This window comes from Dendrobates tinctorius, unplaced genomic scaffold (genome assembly GCF_039654945.1).
Source record: "Dendrobates tinctorius isolate UK_male_01 unplaced genomic scaffold, ASM3965494v1 ptg000084l, whole genome shotgun sequence".
Classification (NCBI taxonomy): domain Eukaryota; kingdom Metazoa; phylum Chordata; class Amphibia; order Anura; family Dendrobatidae; genus Dendrobates; species Dendrobates tinctorius.
This window is the reverse complement of record NW_027361752.1, coordinates 3,676,709-3,693,231: the sequence shown is the minus strand read 5'-3', so window position 1 is coordinate 3,693,231 and position 16,523 is coordinate 3,676,709. Positions and strand designations below refer to the sequence as shown.

Genomic DNA, 16,523 nt, shown 5'->3' with positions numbered 1-16,523 from the left:
TGGGGTGCAGAGTGTACATTAATGAGAAAAAAATAAACTTTTTTGAATTTACCAAATGGCTGCAATGAAACAGAGTGAAAAATTTAAATGGGTCTGAATACTTTCCATACCTACTATGTATTGGGATAGGATCTTGGAGATGGAAATACCCCTTCAAAAATTCGAAGACTTTATTTTTGTTAATTCTAGAGACTTTGCAGTGTAGAAAAACACAACCTGGACATGTCTGAGTAACATCACTGAAATGTGCAACATAGATTGACATGCATGTATATGTCCCAGGCTTGAACAAAATTTCTACAGTCCCTTTATATGGCTGCAGATTGCTGAATACTGGCAGTGTGCAATGTTCATACTGTCAGGATCCGCTCTCGTGCCAGCTCAAACGGTCGTCATGTGACCCCCTCGTATGCAATTTATATTACTGGAGGTCATGTGCTGACTAGCAGCGTTTCCTGTTTCTCTCAATGATCTTGTGAGCATAAAAGGAGAGAAGTGCATCGGCACATGATCATAATTATGCAAATGACACACTTGCAGTCACATGACAACCGTTCAAGCTGCCCAGATAGCTGAATCCTGACAGCGTGACTAATGCGCACAGGCAGGATTCTGCAATCTGCGTTCACATAGCAGAAAATTTAGCTCAAAACCTAAAAATCACTTTAATTTATCCTGTAGATTTCAATACAAGTTGCATTCTGTGCAGTGATGAGTGTGACATGTGCCGAAACACCGCAGAATTTCCGCAACAGTCTTAGCGAATAATTCATGGTACACCAGACGTGTCTGCCCCCAAATGTGTAACCGTAAGAGGAGGTACAGATGGGGCAGTGGGTGGTCCTTGTGCCCGGTAACTACGGGAAGTCTCTGCAGAAGAGACAACTGGAGGGGGCTCAGCTGTCAAATGTGTAGCCGGACGTAACCTACAAGAAAAAAATAAAACTTCTTCAGTCATTGGATTGCACACTGAAAAGTTAAAAAAAAAAAAATATATATATATATATATATATATATATATATATATATATATATATATACAGTGCCTACAAGTAGTATTCAACCCCCTGCAGATTTAGCAGGTTTGATAAGATGCAAATAAGTTAGAGCCTTCAAACTTCACACAAGAGCAGGATTTATTAACAGATGCATAAATCTTACAAACCAAAAAGTTATGTTGCTCAGTTAAATTTTAATAAATTTTAAACATAAACGTGTGGGTCAATTATTATTCAACCCCTAGGTTTAATATTTTGTGGAATAACCCTTGTTTGCAATTACAGCTAATAATCGTCTTTTATAAGACCTGATCAGGCCGGCACAGGTCTCTGGAGTTATCTTGGCCCACTCCTCCATGCAGATCTTCTCCAAGTTATCTAGGTTCTTTGGGTGTCTCATGTGGACTTTAATCTTGAGCTCCTTCCACAAGTTTTCAATTGGGTTAAGGTCAGGAGACTGACTAGGCCACTCCAACACCTTGATTTTTTGCCTCTTGAACCAGGCCTTGGTTTTGTTGGCTGTGTGCTTTGGGTCGTTGTCTTGTTGGAAGATGAAATGACGACCCATCTTAAGATCCTTGATGGAGGAGCGGAGGTTCTTGGCCAAAATCTCCAGGTAGGCCGTGCTATCCATCTTCCCATGGATGCGGACCAGATGGCCAGGCCCCTTGGCTGAGAAACAGCCCCACAGCATGATGCTGCCACCATCATGCTTGACTGTAGGGATGGTATTCTTGGGGTCGTATGCAGTGCCATCCAGTCTCCAAACGTCACGTGTGTGGTTGGCACCAAAGATCTCGATCTTGGTCTCATCAGACCAGAGAACCTTGAACCAGTCTGTCTCAGAGTCCTCCAAGTGATCATGAGCAAACTGTAGACGAGCCTTGACATGACGCTTTGAAAGTAAAGGTACCTTACGGGCTCGTCTGGAACGGAGACCATTGCGGTGGAGTACGTTACTTATGGTATTGACTGAAACCAATGTCCCCACTGCCATGAGATCTTCCCGGAGCTCCTTCCTTGTTGTCCTTGGGTTAGCCTTGACTCTTCGGACAAGCCTGGCCTCGGCACGGGAGGAAACTTTCAAAGGCTGTCCAGGCCGTGGAAGGCTAACAGTAGTTCCATAAGCCTTCCACTTCCGGATGATGCTCCCAACAGTGGAGACAGGTAGGCCCAACTCCTTGAAAAGGGTTTTGTACCCCTTGCCAGCCTTGTGACCCTCCACGATCTTGTCTCTGATGGCCTTGGAATGCTCCTTTGTCTTTCCCATGTTGACCATGTATGAGTGCTGTTCACAAGTTTGGGGAGGGTCTTAAATAGTCAGAAAAGGCTGGAAAAAGATAATTAATCCAAACATGTGAAGCTCATTGTTCTTTGTGCCTGAAATACTTCTTAATACTTTAGGGGAACCAAACAGAATTCTGGTGGTTTGAGGGGTTGAATAATAAATGACCCTCTGAATAAACTTTTCACAATTTAAAAAAAAATTAAACAAAGAAATAACATTCTTTTTTGCTGCAGTGCATTTCACACTTCCAGGCTGATCTACAGTCCAAATGTCACAATGCCAAGTTAATTCTGAATGCGTAAACCTGCTAAATCTGCAGGGGGTTGAATACTACTTGTAGGCACTGTATATACGCGCGTGTGTGTGTTATATTCAAGCTAAATAAGACAGGCACACACATGGCAGACCCTTACCACTACTGTAAATTGATGGCTGCAGATGTTCCCCTGCAGCAAGTACGATTGGTGGTCTGGTTTGTATAGGATACACACATGCAATTATTTCCAACCTCCCATATAACTATATACATATAAACCGCAGGGAAGGAGCTGAAGTGCAGGTGGCGGCCCCCCATGCCGGGCTCTCCCAGCTGATAACATAAATCAGCGGTTGGGGTGGCCCCCCCAGGCCGGGCTCTCCCAGCTGATAACAAATCAGTGGTTGGGGCGGCCCCCCATGCCGGGCTCTCCCAGCCGATCACATAAATCAGTGATTGGGGTGGCCCCCCCATGCTGTGCTTTCCCAGCTGATCACATAAATCAGTGGTTGGGGTGGCCCCCCCCATGCCGGGCTCTCCCAGCTGATAACATAAATCAGTGGTTGGGGCGGCCCCCCGTGCGGGCTCTCCCAGGTGATAACATAAATCAGTGGTTGGGGCGGCCCCCCCCCGTGCGGGCTCTCCCAGGTGATAACATAAATCTGTGCTTGGGGCGGCCCCCCGGTGCCGGGCTCTCCCAGCTGATAACATAAATCAGTGGTTGGGGCGCCCCCCCCCCATACCGGGCTCTCCCAGCTGATAACATAAATCAGTGGTTGGAGCAGCCCCCCCCCATACCGGGCTCTCCCAGCTGATAACATAAATCAGTGGTTGGGGCGGCCCCCCATGCTGGGCTCTCCCAGCTGATCACATAAATCAGTGGTTGGGGCGGCCCCCCCCATGCCGGGCTCTCCCAGCCGATCACATAAATCAGTGATTGGGGTGGCCCCCCATGCTGTGCTTTCCCAGCTGATCACATAAATCAGTGGTTGGGGTGGCCCCCCCCATACCGGGCTCTCCCAGCTGATAACATAAATCAGTGGTTGGAGCAGCCCCCCCCCATACCGGGCTCTCCCAGCTGATAACATAAATCAGTGGTTGGGGCGGCCCCCCATGCTGGGCTCTCCCAGCTGATCACATAAATCAGTGGTTGGGGCGGCCCCCCATGCCGGGCTCTCCCAGCTGATAACATAAATCAGTGGTTGGGGCGGCCCCCCCATGCCGGGCTCTCCCAGCTGATCACATAAATCAGTGGTTGGGGCGGCCCCCCCCCCATGCTGGGCTCTCCCAGATGATCACATAAATCAGTGGTTGGGGCGGCCCCCCATGCTGGGCTCTCCCAGATGATCACATAAATCAGTGGTTGGGGCGGCCCCCCATGCCGGGCTCTCCCAGCTGATCACATAAATCAGTGGTTGGGGCGGCCCCCCATGCCGGGCTCTCCCAGCTGATAACATAAGTCAGTGGTTGGGGCGGCCCCCCATGCCGGGCTCTCCCAGCTGATAACATAAGTCAGTGGTTGGGGCGGCCCCCGTGCCAGGCTGTTCCAGATGATAACATAAATCTCTGGTTGTGGGATGAAAATAATGTAAAATGGTGCAATGTTTTCTATCCTGTATGACCATGTCTGTAATGTCGTGCTGATGACCTGTGACTACTACTAATTTATATATGATTTACTAATGCTCTGCTTTATTTCTTTTTCTAGCTTGTCATTCACAGTTTTTGACATGTCTGGACAAGGGAGGTATAGGAATCTCTGGGAGCACTATTACAAGTAAGTGATCTGCAGTATTGCTTTGAAAATAAACATTAAAAATAACGTACACATTGTAAGTTGCCATTGTGAGGATGATGGTCTGAAAGGGAACCTGTCATGAAACGCTATTTCCCTACAGATATAGGGGGCAATCTGCAGGCAAGGAGTGTTTATATCCTGTGCAGCTGGTTTGCTGGAGGTGCAGTTCCAAGGAGAAAATGAAGTTCTGTTCTCCATGCAGCCACTTGCTTACAATAATCGGGATGGTGCAGGGAGCGATTACAGTGACCGCTCATTATACAGTGGTGCTGTACTCACTCCCAGGAAATGGACCATACCACTTGTCAAGTATTTTAGAAGGCATGTATAAAATGCACAATACATGTGATGCAAGCCATAAACGTGCCTTGGGCTATATGCACACAGCATCTTTATACGTCAATTTTTTTTCCCCATTCTGAGCCACTTTAGTAGAACACTGGCGGTCGTTTCCTAAAGAGACTTCGCTGGCATATCTAACTCTAGTCTGTTAAAGGGAATCTGCCATCAGGTTTTTGCCACCTACTCTGAGAGCAGCATAATATAGAAACAGAGACCAGGATTCCAGCGATGTGTAACTTACTGGGCTTCTTGCTGTAATTTTGATAATCTCGTGCTGATAAAAGGGATTTTATTACTAGAGGACTAGTAAACCTGCTGCCATGTAGTACTCCTATTCATGAGCTCTGTGTAACCCCGCCCCCACCACTGATTGGCAGCTTTCTGCCCATTTATAGAGAAAGCTGCCAATCAGTGGTGTGGGCGGGATTATACAGAGCTCAGCAGTCAGACAACTGGTAGATCTGCAGCAGATAAAACAGCAAAAGCACAGCAAGCAGCCCAGTAAGTGACACATTGCTGGAATCACGGGCTCTGCTCCTACATTATACTGCTTTCAGATGGGGTAGAAGAAAACCTGCTGACAGATTCCTTCTAAGTATAGAGAGTGGGATGTTGCCCGAAGCATGTCACTTCTTTTAACCGGTTTAAGGCAACGTGTACAGTAATGAGGCGCTTTTTCAGGTGGATTTCGGGTGGAATCGTCCTTCGGCCGTTGTGTGTACATAAACCAGGCAAGGCTATTTTTCCCTGAGATTTTGTTTTAGCTATTTGCATTTTCAGCAATGAGGGAATAAACACTAGGGATTATGTGCTTTAAAAAATGTATCATAGAGTTGGTGAAAATCATATCACAGGACCCAGTTCAGTAGCTAGGTCAGCAATCTGTGGCCATCAGATGAAAGAGCGGAGAACCCCCTGCAAACACCTGACATCCATCCACGTCACGTGGAATTAAAAGAAGAGCCGCGTATGGCAGGAGTTAGGAGGCGGATCTCAGGATTTGACGGCCACCGGACCAGGTCTTGCGGAAACCTCTGCACAAACTCTAATCGTAGCCCAAAAAACATTCTGTACGGTGTCGTACGAACATCCCACACTCCTACATGTACCTGCTGACAACTGCGGGTCATGATTTACAGCCAGCATCCATTCTTCTACAGATTCATCTATTAGTGTTACTTTCAGGAAAGCTTGTCCACATCTAGCTGTACTTCCTTTTCTTTCCGCTGTGAACCTTCCACCTTTTCTGTGATGCCCGGATGAGTGTTAGAACTTCTCACTTCACCATCACTATCTACATAAGTGTCAAAATCCAAAGCGTCACAGTGTACGAATGTGATTTACATCTATCAACGAAGGCTTGAAAAGGCCGAGCTTCTCCGCAGCGGAATCTCTGTGACCGGAACTGTCTCCAAAATCATAAAAATGTCTCCCCAGATGTAACGGATCTGAAGGATAAAATATTTCCTCTGCTTTCCTTTATTATACTCATAAATGTCACAGAAAGAAACAATAGTTAACGTAAACTACGGAAAATATACAGACCTCATTCTGGCTTCCTTTGAAGGCATTTGCCAATTTTTCCCCTTTTATCAGGGTATTAGTGGGTAGAGATGATCAAATTTGTTCGGTTTCGGTTCCGAATACGATCGGATTCTAATACTGTTTTTGCAATATTCGTCACGCACAGCCGAACGTCATTAGAGTGAATGGGAGCAGAAATTACCGAATATGTTCGGAACCGAACATAAGACATATATTCGGCCCGAATAGTGTCTGAATATGGCCCGAATATGTCAAAATCAGATTCGGGGCTAAAATCCGAACAAACTCGCTCATCTCTATTCGTAGGAAGGTATAACGGTGGTCTGATACTACAGATAGTATATTTAGGGGGTTGTCTCACAATGGACATTTATCACCTGTACACCAGAAGGTCCAGTGCAGAATATGTGACTGCCCACAAAGCTAGGAGTAAGAGAAAATCTGCTTTCTTCTAAAATGCAGCATTTTGGCCACCAATAAGCCATTGAAATGCTGGATAAAAGCTTACTGATAGCCAGAATATCACAGCAATAGTCATTGACATAACGACTAAAGTTTTTTTTTTTTTTTTTTTTTTTTTTTTATTGGGATTTTGAGGAGTAAACTTATAGTAGCACTCCAGTGATTTTTTTTTTTTCTTTTTGTAATTGAGAGACCCCCTGGAAGTGTCATGGCTTTATGTTCTCTGAAGGAAGGTCACATATCATTCACCAGAATTTCCTGAGTGATGAAATTACATGGACTGAGTACCTTCCTGTGGAGAACTTTGATGGCAAAGTGTTATCACAGTTACTGATGATGACTAGACAGCTCCTGAGTTAATGCAGATGATCACAGCTCTGCTGCCTGACTATATACGTTTATTAGCTCGCTCAGCAGAATACAGAGAGCAGGAAAATCCCACAGTAGGCACAGATTGTACTAGCTCTACGTGTCTGTGGTATTGTGCTGATGAATCATAGCAGGGCATAGAGTAATAAAAGGTAGGAATCAAGATGGAGGCTGAAGACAAGAAGAAGGAAGTTGAATTACACAGATGTAAGTACATCATGTGCAAAAGAAATGCAGTGTGATAGACGATCAGGTAAAGGTGCAGAAATGGGAAAAAAAATTGCTCAGCTGCTTCTTTAAAAAAAAAAAAAAACACTCCCAGCTGTGTTTTTTTTTTTTTGTATTTTTTTAATTTCACTGACGTAGTGCTATCATTAATGCATGTTCCTGCCCCTAGCAAATTACCTTCCAGTCCACATCTTCTGCTCTTCCTGGTGCCACCACAGTCCTGCACCCCACCTTGTGACTGTAGCTGCTGACTGACCTGAAGTCAGAGGTTCCGGTTACAAGCTGTGAGTGTTAGTCTATGACGGCCTCGGTCTGGCCTTGTCCCATCTCTCATAGACTTACACTGATGAGTGACCTCCAGCTCACCTAGCAAACACGGAGCCATCTGGCAGGTCACAACTAGCAGAGGATGACTGAAGCGGCGCCGACAACAGAAGACAACTGTGACTGGTAAGTATATTACTACGGTCAGGGAACATTAGTGATACCACTATAGCAGTGAAAAAAAAAACCACCAGTGTTCTTTAAGGTCCGTTCACATTGTCCTATGTAAACATGCCTGCGATCAGCCTCTGAATGAATATAAAGCTGGTAATTACGGTAGATTTTTTATGAAGTCAAAAATCATCGCTGACAGCAGCACATCAGCCCTATGGGGATAGAACAAGCCAGTTACCAAACAGGGGCGGACGGACTTGTATGTAGTGGATTAGTGCTGGTTTATGGCAGAAATCTGCCCCTCTAAGTGCTCCTTTAGAGTACGGTAATCGTCTATCTGGGTGCCCTCTGTTTGCTGGAAGTTTCACTAAGTACAACCCCCTAAAGATTATTTTTACAGTAGCACAAACCTATTGGACTTATTACAAGAATAATGGATTGAAGGGGCTGTCTTGTGTTCGTAAATAGTTAGCTCACAGTAACAAGGCTGAGCTGGGAGTATCACTGGACCTTGCCGGCTGCAGAGAGGATTTTGTTCCGTTGCTTCAGAAGCAAAGTGGCCTCAGCTAGCAGCGTTGGAGGATCGCAGAGTTCAGGCCACGGTGCCCCCCTAACCATCAGGCTTCAGTAGCAATAAGGGCAAACATGAGATGACTCATTTAATCAATAGCAGCTTGGTGACACTTTGCCTTAGCGCCAGTGCACGGAGTGCAAATGTAACCAAATTATTTATTAGTTTGGGTTTATACCAAATACAATCTTTCAGTCTGCAGTGATCCCAGGTTGCATGTTATGAAGGTCACACATCTTCATTGCTATCCCTCTTTTAGTGACGTAGGAATTGTCTGATCTCACTCTGGGTCACCTTCCTTCTCGCAATCCTCCATTTAGCGTCCACCCCCACCTTATAGCTTATCGGTATATTATAAAAATGCTAAACTGCCACATCTGCTGAGGATATGCCATCACTTTGGGACCCTACCAGTCCTGTATCACTTCTAGCACCTGCAGGGGACTGCAGCTGACCCTACTTGCGTTGGTAGAACCGTCTTATAGTGGGTGACCGGGAACACCCTGCACAGAGGAAACCGTCTGCGGAAGGAACACAGCGTTCCAACTTATTTATTCTCCAGATTGGTATTGGACCCAAAGACCGGACCCCCTGTGATCAACAACTTATAGTATTTCTTATTAATATGCTGTGCTCAGCATAAATGAGTGCACCCCCTTTGAAAAGTACAAGGACCATTTCCGAAATTTTGATAAGCCTGAGTTTCATAGACACTTTTTTAACATGAGTCAGGTTACTGATATAACTTTCATTACAAAATCTTCAGCTTTACTCAAATTTTGTTAATGCAAAAATGAGTACACCGCACTTCAAAAACTAGTACATCTAGTATTTTGTATGACCACCATGATTTTTAAGCACCTGTTCTTCTAGTCGTGGATTGAACAAGATGGCGACATATTGCAGCATCTATCTTTTTCCATTTTTTAAGAACGACCCCTTTTAAAGCCTGGATGGAGAGTGATGACAACTTGTCTCTTCAGAAATCCCCATAGGTGATCAATTTGGTTCAGATCAGAAGACACTTGGTCACTGAATCACTTCTTTCCCCTCGTTATTCTTCAGAAATGCAACAATGGCCTAAGATGTGTATTTTGGATGATTGTTTTGTTGGAAAAGTGCACGTGTACCAGGAGCACAGTGATGGAAGCATCTTCTCTTTTAATATAGAGCAGGACATCTGTGAGTTATGATGCCCTCAATTAAATTTACCCCCCCCTCGACACCAGCAGCACTCATACAACCCTGCATAAGGACACTGTCACCACCATTTTACCCTGTAGGCGTGATGCCTTTAAAAAAAAATGAATGTGGAAGAAAAAAAGCATGGTACCTGCAGTGACATATGAGGGAAATATGAGGGTTGTATGAGTGCTGCTGGTGTCGGGGGGGGGGGGGGGTGTACATTTCATTGATGGCTTCATAAATTCTCAGATGTCCTGCTCTTTATTGAAAGAGACGATGTGCTGTGTCTGGTATTGCAGCTAAGTTCCGATTGAAGTGAATGGGGCTGGTTTACAATACCACACACAATTGTGAATTGCTGTTTTTCGAACAAATGTTTTTCTAATCTGCAGCCTCCTTCATAGAAAAAGCCCTTACAGGGATTTTATAAAAAGGCATATTGACAACAATTATGAAAGTGCGGTGCATTGTACAATTACAGATTAGTCCGTTTCATCTTAAAATCCGCTTTTCAGGGTTTCTGGTAGTAACCATTAGCAAACCTACAATAATTGTGAATACAAAGCAGAAAATAAGATGTTTGTTTTAAAAAAAAAAAAAAAAAAATGAATACATTTTATATCTATTACGGTAAATTTACATCTAAATAGTTTAATAAACCAAACCACATAAGAGACGACAAAAGCCAGACCATTGGCAAGAAGGCAGTGCATATAACATAGGTGCAAGGTATCTGAAATAGTAGACACAGGGTCAGGCTGGGGGTCAGTAAGGGGTCCGGATGGAGCAGCCACAGCTTAATCTAGTAATGTAGATGCACTAATATAATAATACTCTGGGCTAAGCTGGATAATGGGAGCGATACGAGTAAGACCTGCTTGTTCCCTACCTGTTCTCTCCGTGAATTCTCTCCTTGACACTAATTCTTGTTTCCTGTCTTTCCCTGTTGCAGAGAAGGCCAGGCTATTATTTTTGTCATTGACAGCAGTGACAAGCTCAGAATGGTTGTGGCCAAAGAAGAACTCGAGACCCTTTTAAATCACGCAGGTAAGATTGCGGTGCGTCCCCCTCCGCTCCCCTCCCTCGTCTCATCAGACACTTTACAGGAACTGGTCTTGTCAGCGCCGCTGACGGCCGCTACTGAAGAGCACTCAGCACAGATGATGTATGTCAGCGGCTCCGATATCTAAAGTCTTTCTTGACTGATTTTAATCTCGGTCTCTTCGCCTGTGACTGCAGCACAATCCGGCTCAGAACGAGAGCAGCCAAAGTCATGATGTATCAGACGCATCGATGGAGGCCGCATCAGTCTGTAGGGCGCGGAATAGGAGAATTGTATCGCAACAGCTCATATTGAGACATTGGGACAGCTGAAAATCAGTGCGGAAATGATATAAAATAGAGTATTAGTCCATAGTAAAAAATGGAGAATGGGGGGCATCACCAGAAGTGAGGCAGCAGAGGACAGAATGCCAACATCCATATTCAATAATGGGCCACTCAAAAGAGAAACTTCTTATTAAAAGAAATGATGTAGCACTCCACTGCAACACATCAAACCGAACAGCAGAAAAGGTGTTCATTGCAAAAAGACATGCAGGAAATCTGCCAATCACAGACAGAGTCTAATCCATTCATGCACATTATAAGTGCAACATAGAATCTGGTAGAACATTAGTCACAGTACATGAAAAGGAGTTCTCTGGAACTCGCTCAGGGATGATGCGTTTCTCAGTAGCATGAGTATATCTGTGCAACCAACTATTTTGTCCCAAAAAAAAAAAAAATTTATATATATATATATATATATATATATATATATATATATATATTTACAGTTGTGCTGGTGCCCTGGGCTCTGAGTTCATTCTGATGAATGACAATGCTAGGCCTCGTGTGGCTGGAGTGTGTCAGCAGTTCCTGCAAGATGAAGGCATCGAAGCTAAGGACCGGCCCGACCGTAGGTTCCTCAGACCTGAATCCAATCGAGCACATTTGGGACTTCATGTCTCATTCAATTCACCAATGCCACGTTGCACCACAGACTGTCCAGGAATTGGCCGATACTTTAACCCCTTAATGACCCCAGCTTTTTTGTTTTCGTTTTTTTGTTTTCGTTTTTCGCTCCCCTTCTTCCCAGAGCCATAACTTTTTTATTTTTCTGCCAATAAGTCCGTGGGAGGGCTTATTTTTTGTGGGACGAGTTGTACTTTGGACGACACCATTGGTTTTACCATGTCATGTACTCGAAAACGGGAAAAAAAATTCCAAAGTTTGCTTTAAAAAAAATTGCACCATTTTCAGATACCCGTAGCGTCTCCATTTTTCGTGATCTGGGGTTGGGGGAGGGATTATTTTTTGCGCACCGAGCTGACAGTTTTAAGGATACCGTTTATGTGCAGATACGATCTGTTGATCGCCCGTTATTGCATTTTAATGCAATGTCACGGCGACCAAAAAAACTGAATTCTGGCGTTTAGATTTTCTTACCCGCTACGCCGTTTAGCGATCGGGTTAATCCTTTTTTCTTTTTTTTTTTTTTCTTTTTTTTTTTTTTTTATTGATCGGGCAATTCTGAACGCGGCGATATCTAATGTGTTTGTGTGATTTTCTCTTTTTTTATTATTGTTTTATTTTGAATGGGGTGAAAGGGGGTGATTTAAACTTATTTTTTTTATTTTTTTTCATATTTTTTAAAACATTTTATTTTTAATTTTGGCATGCTTCAATAGCCTTCATGGGAGGCTAGAAGCATACACTACTTGATCGGCTCTGCTACATGTAGGCGATGAGTAGATCGCCTATATGTAGCAGAATTACAGCATTGCTATGAGCGCCGACCACCGGGTGGCGCTCATAGCAATGCCTCCTCAACAACCATAGAGGTCTCGAGGAGACCTCTGGTTGTGATGGCAACGCATCGCTGACCCCCAGTCATGTGATGGGGGTCGGCGAAGCGCGTATTTCCGGCCCGGCGGCCGGAAGCGCTGGTTAAATGCTGCTGTCAGCATTTGATCACGATTCCACCTGTGCCTATTGCGGGCTTAATCCTGGTCTGGGAGGAGATCCCTCAGGAGAACATCCACCACCTCATCAGGAGCATGCCCAGGCGTTGTAGGGAAGTAATTGAGGCACGTAGAGGCCACACACACTACTGAGCATCATTTCCTTGTCTTGAGGCAATCTCCACTGAAGTTTGGATCAGCCTGTAATTTGATTTTCCACTCTGATTTTGAGTATCATTCCAAATTCAGACATCCATGGGATATTAAGTTTGATTTAAATTGATCATTTTAATTTGTTATTGTTCTCAACGCATTCCACTATGTAATAGATTTGCAGCTGGATTATTTCATTCAGTGATATCTAGGATGTGGTATTTTAGTGTTCCCTTTATTTTTTTTGAGCAGTGTATATAATATTAGTAGGATAGCTGGGAAGGATGGGATTGAATCCTAGCTCTGCAGAGTCTTGATTAGATACACCTGTAGGATTTTGCTAAGCAGCAGGAAGTAGCTTCACAGAGTGGCAGTTTCCTGAGGGAGTATCCAGCTGCTGGATGTTGAGTGTGCTGCTGGTGAGTGACCAGCCAAAATATGAGCTGTAGCTGAGAGAGCAACATGCTGGGGTCTCTGAATGGAGAGTACACTATGCAGTCTGTTTGTGAGACCAATGTGGTCTGTGCCTGGAGATGAACACTTCTGTTTTGTGCTAGAAGCTGCTGGAGTTCGGGCTGAAGTTGATAAGTCTGGTGGGATGGTGCCTCTTCTGTGTATGAAGTCTGCTCCGGGAGAAAATGGCTGTAATCTGTTCAAGTGACTGATATATGTGATCATGATTAAATGCACTGGCCTTGTGCATAGAACCACGAGTATCAGTGTTTGCTATGGGCAATCTCTGTTTTGTTTGATTGAGGTGTGGCGCTAGCTCAGCCATGTATGAGTAGACAGGGTCTGTTTTCTAGTTAGCACCTGGACAAGGCTAGGGATTTATTTTTGAGCTTGTTTTGGTGCTGTGGAAAGTAATAAACTGCACATTTTTGGAACAAAACTGCATTGACTTTGTGAACGCTACTTAATACCTACAAGAGGGAGTGAATCCCTACAGTGTGTGTGTGTACTCCTGACGAAGCAGCGAAACGTGCGTTGGGGCGACTGGGACGCCATTATAATCTATTTTAACCATATAAGTGCCCGTTTGTGTTTCTTTCTATATTGGACTGTGTCCATCTAATTAGTTCCACACTTGTGATAGTCTACACTGGTAGTTTGTACTGCGCTATGCTGATGGTAGTTACCGATATATAGATCTCCATGCATATAGGTGCAGGCTATGCTTGCTATAATTGTATTATGGTAATATAATGATTCAATATATCCTTGATTTGAAACCACATTATTTATCTAATTTTGGGCAACGTGTAATCTGCTCCCTGTTTGGATAGCAGTATCTCTGGTATTATATTTTTTGTCGTTGTTCTATTGTGCATAATTCTGTTTATAATAAAATTTACATTTTATTGGCAATTTATACTTTGTTGTTTCTGGTGGTTTCCTATAGTCATATTGTATAAAAGCACTGGCACCCAGAATAAAGTCCTTTTAATAGAAAGAATGAAGCAGACTCCTTTTAATAAATCTTAACTAAACTATACTTGGGACATCGCCAATTCCAGTGACAACATTGTCCCCTGCAAGAGAGATAAAGTAACAAACAACAATATTCCTCACCTGTCTGCTGAGAAGAAGATAATCCATTTGTCCCACGACGGGTCTAGCTCTGCTACATCTAGATGGCAGGCTGCATGGTGTGACTATACAGCTTGTCATCCAGCAGAGACACTGAGCAACGTCTGCTATCGCTGCCCAGTGTCTCATGGTGGACTCGTATAACCTGATTGACGTCACCGTGAGCGTGATAAAGTTCTCACGCTCACTTTGCCGTCAGAAAGGTCCTGGGAGTTAACAGACGATGAGCTCCCTTCACCTAACTAACATCAGTGTGAGCACCATGGGGAAGTTTCTAACCGTGCTCAGGCTGACGTCAGTTAGGTGACATTAATAGCCTGGGAAGCCCCATGGGTATTACCCCCTTCCCAGGCTATAATCATCAGGCCCCAGCCGTTGGCTTTCCCTTTGCTGGTTATGAAAATTACGCCGGAGCCCACGCTGTTTTTTTTCAGAGAAATAATCTTTAATTAAATACATGTACAGTGTCACTGTCATCTATATATCTACCTATTCTGTATGTATTTCCTGTATGTAATCCATCTCTTCTATCCTGTTGGGTCCTGCTGTGATATTGCTGTACGCGGCACATGAATTGCCGACTTTTCAAAGGAGATCGGTGTGTAAAAATCGGAGAGCACTCGCGTGGTCAGAGTTCTGTGCGATTATTTTTTTTTTTTTTTTTTTTTCTTCGCACACATTGACTTGCATCGCTCATCCAATATACGCGGCAGATCGCCGCATGCTGTGTTTTCTATAAATGTAACCCATTGAGTAACATTGGTCAGAGTGCAATCCCGATTTTTATTTATTTATTTTTGTTGGATTGCACTCGTCTGTTTTTCTCACAAATGAGTATGAGCCCTAACAGTTAAATTAATAATAAAATTCCAAATTCTGCTTCCTGTCTTGGTAATTGTAATATATCCCTAAAAAACACATGACGTGAGCGGTAACCCATTTGTGATCCATTTTTGCGCAGCCATTGACTTATAATGTGCGAGCCTGATCTGAGTAGTGCACGCTGTGCTTATTTTACACGCACACCATCAGTTTGTATGTAAAAATGGCCGCACATTCGCTTGTCTGAACGCGCCCTTACACAGTTTATGCAGCGGCGCAGCTCTGTCTCGTTCCATATTGTGTGAATGCTCCTGTTGCATAAATATATTTTTCAAGTATTTTTTGTCTTTTTATGTTTCTCAGAGTATTTAGGTGTTTGTGAGCCACTCTGGATTTCCACGCAAACCATAATTTCATTAAAATTAGAGGCAGTAGGATTCATCATCAGCATCCAGCCTGCTTGCTGACGGTTTCCAGGCAGTAATACATTTTTCATATAATGATGAGTGATGAGCCGCGCACGGCTCCTCTGCTTTACTGCTACCGTGTCTTGTTTGCAGCGGCTCTGTGCGACCCGTGGCGGCTGCAGTATGAATATATGTATACTACATACCCATGAGCAGAGGAAATCGGCTTTGACAGCAGTTGCAGAGTCTAGGGACGCTCGGTGACTTTTCCAATCTAGCGTTTTGCTATACAACAAAAACCAGAAATAAATAGGCCGCTGCGGTGACAGGATAATTAAAGATCGCTTTTAGTGTCTGTTCACACAGCCTTTTATTCCTCGTTACTGTAGTTTGATGGTTTTCTGAAGCTACTTATAAAGCGTTTAATGAAGTTGATGCTTAGTGAATAGTTTTTATGACTTCTTCTGGGGCGTCCTAGACAAGACCCAGGGGCCCGGTAGCCAGAGAGTCCATAAAATAACAGCTGCCACCTAGATGTTGGGAGTCATTTCTGCTGATACCCATGGATACATATATCTCCTCTGGCTCCATAAACCTCCTATATTATCAGCACTTTATTCCCTCCTTTGGGGTAATGGTAGCTTGTTCATCTCTTTACTATTACTATGTCTGGATTTTTTTATTAGCGCCAGAAGTTTATTTGAAGGACTGACTCGACTGTCACCAAAATACTTATATATATATGGCCAAATGTTTTAGATTCCTATGATAAAAATACAGTGAAAAGCAAAAGAGCAATAATGTTTTGAACTTTTGACTTTCAGGCTCCATATCTCACCATCCACTGCAGCTTCGTATGTGAGACTACCATCATTTAAGACAATGATCTTGGCTATCTCATACATAAATTTGTCTTGCAACTATCTACTATATAATTGTTAATTCTGTCTGTCTGTAATGGAAATCCCACCTCGCTGATTGGTCGCGGCCTAACTGCCGCGACCAATCAGCGACAGTTGCTTAGTCGTCGTGGCAACACGGCCGCATTGCTTATTGTACAGGCACA

The 16,523-nt window shown here is 43.8% G+C and overlaps 1 protein-coding gene across 3 annotated transcripts in view; it reads left to right on the top strand.

The window, feature by feature from the left end:
• ARL6 (ARF like GTPase 6) overlaps positions 1-16,523 on the top strand; it is an 82,394-nt gene that overhangs the window by 31,417 nt on the left and 34,454 nt on the right. For all 3 annotated transcript variants that reach the window (XM_073584412.1, XM_073584414.1, XM_073584413.1), the window contains exons 4-5: positions 4,251-4,319; positions 10,433-10,527. In XM_073584412.1, the coding sequence (XP_073440513.1) occupies positions 4,251-4,319; positions 10,433-10,527 (164 nt within the window). The remainder of the gene's footprint in view (positions 1-4,250; positions 4,320-10,432; positions 10,528-16,523) is intronic.